The sequence below is a fragment of the Trichosurus vulpecula genome, chromosome 4 (genome assembly GCF_011100635.1).
Source record: "Trichosurus vulpecula isolate mTriVul1 chromosome 4, mTriVul1.pri, whole genome shotgun sequence".
In the NCBI taxonomy this organism is placed as follows: domain Eukaryota; kingdom Metazoa; phylum Chordata; class Mammalia; order Diprotodontia; family Phalangeridae; genus Trichosurus; species Trichosurus vulpecula.
The window spans coordinates 268,763,986-268,771,012 of record NC_050576.1 but is presented as its reverse complement, the minus strand read 5'-3'; the positions used below and the strand labels follow the sequence as shown (position 1 = coordinate 268,771,012).

Sequence of the window (7,027 nt, the reverse complement as noted above, 5' to 3'; positions counted from 1 at the left end):
GAAAAAACAGAGACGCTAAGAAGTTAAGGGCCTTAGCCCTTACTAATTACTAATGTGTCTGAGGTGGGCTTCAAACTCTTGCACTCTTACAACTGTGCTGAGCTCTTTTGTGCCCTGGGAGAGGGGAAGCATGTCAGACAATACCTGAGGGTTTGGGTGCTTGGGATGACTAAGAGGGAAGGCTTCTGGAGTGGTCATTTTCAGCTGAGGGAATAAGGAAGGTTTCACAAAGGAGGAAGCATCTAAATTGGTCTTCGAAGGCAGAGATGAAAAGGTAATGCCTTTGCAGGAATAGAAGTTGGAAATGTATAGAGGCAAGAGAATGTGAGGTAGGATGTCTACATGTCTTAGAGTGCTAAGATGTCATAGACAAGAAGAAAGTCTTTTCTCATCCCTCTTCTTCCCTTTAATCCCGTAACTTATTATATTTAGGATTGTTTATAATTTGAGATTTTCAGGGACTGCAGTTTCTGCTCCAGGGAGGGAATAGGACAGTTGTTTGAAATGTCATCTTTCCCTCAAGCTATAGATAGCCAGACCAAAGCTCCTTACTTGAGAGACCTCATACTTTCCATAAAGACTTGTCCCTCCCCCTCCCTCTCCAAGAGATTTAGTGTAAATCCCCCAAGAGGTTATTTAACACTAGCATTGGCTAGCAACCCTTCCCCCAAACCTGCCAACTCCCCATCAGGCATAACTGCCAGCCCTATCTTCATCCTTGTTTCCCTCGGGGAGCACGCTACTGTCCTGGAGCCATGGTTGACATGGGGGGCCTAGACAACCTTATTGCAAACACAGCCTATCTACAAGCCCGTGATGGAGACACCAAGGACATGCAGAAACGACGACGCAGCCTGGTACTGCCAGCCCGCGAGCATTGTGCAGAACTGCGGCAAGTCTTGCCCACTCACTTTGAGAGCTTGTGTGAGCAGCAGCCCATCGGTCGCCGTCTATTCCGTGACTTCCTTGCCACGGTACCTGCCTACAAAGAGGCCGTGGACTTCCTCAGTGAGGTGTCTAGCTGGGAGCTAGCTGAAGAGGATAGTACCAAGGACAGCACTCTGAGGAGGCTGGTGAATGCTTGTGCGCAGGCCAGAACCCCTGCGGGCCAGCTCCCTTTCCTCAGCCCAGCCCTGGCCACCAAGTGCCAGGTTGCCTCTGAGAAGGAGCACGCTTCCCTAGTGAAGTTGGCCAAGGCTGAGACGATGGCCTTCCTTCAGGATCAGCCCTTCCGGGACTTCCAAGCTAGCCACTTCTTTGACAGATTTTTGCAGTGGAAAGCCTTTGAACAGCAGCCAATAACAGAAAAATATTTTGATGAATTCCGAGTGCTGGGGAAGGGGGGTTTCGGGGAGGTAAGTGTTTCAGAAGGGTTAGAGTGAGAAGGGGTTTGCAGAGCATGAAAGAAACTTAGTGTGAGTAAGAAGGACAACTAATTTACATGCCTCACTTGGAGAATTTTGTGCCACACTCCATCCATCTAGTGAGCATCCTTGACAGCATTATAGGAAGAATAAATTAGACTAGATACCTGGGTCACAGTCCCTTACCATGCAGTCTGTTCATTGACCTCACTTTAAATATATCTGTAGGCATTGGGAAAGGAGGCTCAATAACATGTATTTCATAACATTTCTCCCCTATTTGGGGTGGGAGCAGAGGTCCTGAATCAGTGTAGAAAAACTTTAAAGAGAAAAGATGAGAAATTGACCCTAAAGTATTATATAGCTCATTCCTGTTAGCCCCTCCTTGCATTCATATTCCCTTTCTCCATTAACTTGTCATCTAGTTAATATTTTGTTTAAATTTATCTCATATGTAACTATATATGTACTAAATGTACAAAAATAAAAAAAACTAAATATACAAACTTATTTTTAAAAAATTAAATGGATAATAAATTTATGAATAAAAATAAAATTAACTCTTTATCCATCCTCTCTACTTTCTATCTCTTCCTTTCCTTTCCCTTCCCTCCCCGCCTACACATATGGACTCAGTCACCCTTATAAGCTCTCTCTGTGTCTCATTCTTTTAAGGTGTGTGCCATCCAAGTGAAAAATACTGGCAAGATGTATGCCTGTAAGAAATTGGACAAGAAGCGGCTGAAGAAGAAAAGGGGGGAGCAGATGGCTCTTCTAGAGAAGGAAATCCTGGAGAAAGTCAACAGCCCTTTCATCGTAACACTGGCTTATGCCTTTGAGAGTAAGTCCCACCTGTGCCTGGTCATGAGCCTGATGAATGGTGGGGACCTCAAGTACCACATCTATCATGTGGGTGAGCGGGGCCTGGAGATAAACAGGATCATCTTCTACTCCGCACAGATCACTTGTGGAATATTGCACCTCCACTCCAATGGCATTGTCTACCGGGACATGAAGCCTGAGAATGTCCTTCTGGATGACCGTGGCAACTGTAGGCTGTCTGACCTGGGACTGGCTGTCCAGATTAAAGACGGCAAGCCCATTACCCAGAGGGTAAGTCTGCCTCGCTGTGTCAGGGCTGGACAGGCAAATGGGAGGAAGGAGACAGAGAGCAGAAGGAATAGCCATGGCTATTTCCAATGCAAACTGAGCCCTCCTCTTAATTCCTCCAATTTGCTAAAGCCCTTATGTGGTCATTTCATCCTAAGTGACAAGGAGTAATAAGAGGATTTGGTTCATTAACTCTTTTGATTAATTACATTGCACTGACCTCTCAGAAAGCCAGGAGTGTCTGTGTGTGTGTGTGTGTGTTTTCTTTGGTTTGTTTTCCCTGAGTTTTAAACTTTGTGGCTCTGAAAGAGATAAAATATAATGGACAGATCATTGAGGCCTATCCTGACTTCTGAGGACAGGTGGTGAAATGTGCCTCTTTCCTCTTGACAGAGAGGTGGTGGACCCTAGATTCAGAATGAGTCATACATTTTTAGAGGCGAACAACATGTATTTCTTTTGCTTTGCTGTGTTTGTCACAAAGAAAGGTTTTGTGGATGCGAGGGGGAGTCATGGGGAAGTGAGTTATAAAGGAAAACAAAGAGCTTTTTTCAGAGCATAGAACTCTGGAGCAAGGAGACTTGGATATTAGTCCCAGGCTTTGGTGTTACTTATCTGTGGGACCCTAAGGTTAGTCATTTAAACATTCCGGGCCTCAGTTTACTCTCCAAGATCCCTTCCAACTCTGAAATTCTGTTCCACTGACATATACTTCCACAGAAAAAAAGATAACAGCCAATAATAGAGGTATGGATGGGACTGTGATTTCATTGGTAAAGGAAACTCTTGGAGAGGGAAATACTCTTTGCTGATACAGGTTGGTGACTTCTCTGCCACTTACAGTCTTAGAGCTGCCTCCATCACTGAGAAGTTAAATGGTTTACCAGCATCACACACAGTGTGTGCCAGAGATGGAACTTGAATGCAGTTTTGCTGGCTCCAAGGTCAGGGCTGTCTTCATTCCCTGGGCAGGGGCTCCACATCAGCTAGTAACATTGCTTTAAGATTTGCACAGCACTTTACATATCTTATCTCATTTGATCCTCATAACAGCCCTGTGAGGTGGATACTATTATTCCCATGTTGTAGATGAGAAAACTGAGGGATGGAAAGTAAGGAAAGAAAATGTTTTTCCTTATCTTTAAATTAGAATTGGGTTAATTTCCTAGGTCAGGACTCTTAACCTTCCTGAATAAGGATTTGGAGAAAAAAGGAATAAGTTAAAAAATTTTCATTCCTGGTAACAACACCAATTGGGAAGTAGGGGTGAGACTCAACTTTCTGTCTTTTGCTGCTGACCTTGAACAGGTACAGGGCTTCTTGGACCAAACCTGAGACCTGCATGTGTGCACAGTGCACAGCAGGGACCATGACTTTGTATTTGTTTTTTTATCCTCCATAAAGCCTTGCATAAAGTGCTCCATTAATATCAGTTGAGTGAATAATAGAATCTCAAAATGGGAAGATCCCTCAAAGACAAGTGTGAATGGGAATATCCTTTACAAGATCCCCAACAAGATGCCATCAAGCCTTTCATTGAAGACCTGGAGTCATGAGGAACTCAAGGTGGCCCATTTCATTTTTCAAATAGCACCACTCATAGGCAGTTCTCCTAACATTGAGTCAGAAATCTACCTGTCACTTCTTCCCATTGCTCCTAGTTCTGCCCCCAAATAACTCTTATCTCTCATGAACATGATATCCCTTGAAATACTTGAAGATCCTTCCTGTCCCCAGTGTATTTTCATGTTTCCAGGCTAAATGTCCCCAAGTCCACCAATCAGTCCTCTTTTTGCATGCTTTTAAGTCTCTGAAATTTTTTCTCGTCTTCATTTTTTTCTCTTAAAGACCTTCTCTTAAAGGACTCTTATATCCTTTATTCTGGATATTATGCTTCTGTTATTGTTGTTGTTAATAAAGTTATTGTTATTAGGTACCATGACAAACTTTCAGTTCATCTTGAGCTTGTAGTTCCGCTAAAACTCTCCAGTGTTTTTCATACCAGCTATGTTCCTGACATCTCCACCATGCTACCCTTGCAAAGCTGATTTCTGAACCCAGACATGAGCCTTTATCCCTCTTTGACTTCACCTTGTTAATTTCAGCCATTCAGTCTGTCAAAATATTTTTGGATCCTAATTCTCTCCATTAAATAGGCTATTCATCTAAGCTTTGGGTCATCTGAAAATTTGATAAACATGCCATATACACTTTTATCCTAATCATTAACAAAAATGTTGAAAAAATAGGGCCAAGGACAGATGCCTGGGAACATTCCAGCAAGGACCTCTTCCATAGACACCATCCATCACAACTTAGTGTGTCTGGTTATGAACTAGAATCCCAAAATGTTAAAACTGGGAAGACTTCGAAATCATCCATTCTAAACCTCCCACTTTACAGGTAATGAAACCAAAACCCAGAGAGATTGAGTGATTTTCTCATGGCCACACAACTGATTGCTGACTAGTCAAGGTGAAACTGGATCTCTAGTTCAAAGCTCCTTCCATGACAAAATTGGGATTTTTTTGGGTCTCTTTCAAATTCATTTTAATTTTTCCTTGAGGAAAGGTAGTTGCCCACACACCTACCACATAGATGGTCATTTGTAACTCTTTATTAAATCCTATTACATTATTAGATTATAGCTTAGTAGCAGTCTTTAATGTGAAAGAGATGGTTCATAATAAGCTTATAATTTGGAAGAATTATGCTTCTAACAATTTTGTCTAAATTCATCTTATTTTTTTTTTGAAGCTTGCAAAGTATTAGCTGCATCAATTGAATTCATTGCTTGAGAAATTGCCTTCTATACAGTTCAAGGAAATCATTTTTTCCTATAAAAATTATTTTGTCATGCAGTTCATTTAAATTTGTGTTAAATTCACTAGCAGAGTGCTTTGGTTGTTAGTGGGTGGTAAACAGTGAAATTTAAAACAAATTGATTAAGAAATAGGAAAAGTCAAAAGCAATTAAAACCTATTCACTGCACACAGCAGGACATGCTTTTCCTTGAACAAATATGTACACCCCAGGGCTTAGTATAGAGTTGTGCACCTGTGGATACCCATTAAATACTTGTTGACTAAGTGACTGACAGATGGGGCCCATGTCAAGTTAGGCGGCCTGCTAGCAAGCATGTCTTCATCTCAGAGTTCGCATGCTGCTGTAATTGAATGTGTGTGTGTGTGTGTGTGTGTGTGTTTTTAAATGTACTTAAGTTTTCATGCATTTGTCTAAATGTTTAATTGTTTATGTGTGCCAGGGCATTGAAATGAGTGATTTATTTTCTTTTAAGAACTAATAACAAACAACATTCCCTTATCTGAGGACAGGAATTGTCATTTTTAGGTCAGGAGAGATTTAATTCCTTAGACCACAGGCTGTTTCTAATGCTTTGGGGGAAATAAACGTCTAATATATTGACTGGTGTCATGGGGCCATTTTTAAGCAGAAAGGAAGTTGTCTGTTAGTTTATGACTGCAATTTACGGCATTCTTACACTTTTCAACTGAACCAAACTTGTTAGTTTCCATAAGTTTAACTACAGGTTGTAACTGTCAGTGGTATCCTTCCTTTTTCAATGCACTGGACAAACAGGAGCCAGCACAAAGTGAATTTTGTGTTCTTGCTTACTCTAAAACTATGGCTTTCCAGTGCCACTTGGCATCTTATTTTGTACTCAGACAAGATAATAATTAAATAATGAAAAGCATTTAACAAGCTTTGACTATGTGGCATGCACTGGAGATACAAACACAAAAGCAGGACAGTGCTTTCCTTCAAATAACTTGCATTCTTATGGGAGAGACAACACCTGGAGGAGAGTGGTGGCCAGGAACTGGAGTTGGAGTCTAGGTAGAGCAATGCTCTTTCCAGGGGCAATGGTAGTTTTCATTTGACTTTAATTCTCAGGGCAAAAGGTGGAATGACAATAGCAATGCAAATAAAATACCAGCCCGTCACAGTGCATTACAACCCGGGGTGATAGACAGCCCTGACTTCAGCTATGAAGGCTGGCAGGATTAGTGAAATGTGGTCCGTATGATGCCACTGCTCCTGAGAGTCATAGAAATAGAATGGCATAGAGCTGTAGGCTGGACTTACTCAGAACTGTCCCAATGAGCAGCCTGACTCTGAGGGTAAAGGAGCTGGTAACCCTTCAATGTACCATGACATATCAGAGACCTCTTTGCTGGAAGTGCTTCAGTTTAAATGGTGCCTACCACCACCACAAATGCCATGAAATGGACTGAAGATATGATGCCTTTATTTTGTGACAGTTCTTTTATCATAAGAAAATTGGAAACAGATCCTATTATAGGCAAGAGCTTCGTACTGCCTTTTGTCAATGGCACCCACAGGTCCAACTCACACAACAATGTATTACAGACCAGCGCAGGATGGTCATAAGAAATATCTTGACCCCTAAACCCAGAGAAAAACTAAGTAAGAGATGAAATGGAAGAGCTATTACAATCTGAGGAGGAAAAAAATGAGATCCCAAAGTATATCAGTAAGGCAAGATTCATGACCTTAAGGGGGACCATGAA

At 41.7% G+C, this 7,027-nt stretch overlaps 1 protein-coding gene across 1 annotated transcript in view; it reads left to right on the top strand.

The window, feature by feature from the left end:
- The first annotated feature begins 748 nt into the window (after positions 1-748).
- The window catches only part of GRK7 (G protein-coupled receptor kinase 7), a 33,643-nt gene continuing 27,364 nt past the window's right edge, over positions 749-7,027 (top strand). The window contains exons 1-2 of the mRNA XM_036757203.1: positions 749-1,355; positions 2,040-2,477. Of these exons, the coding sequence (XP_036613098.1) occupies positions 756-1,355; positions 2,040-2,477 (1,038 nt within the window). The 5' untranslated portion in view covers positions 749-755. The remainder of the gene's footprint in view (positions 1,356-2,039; positions 2,478-7,027) is intronic.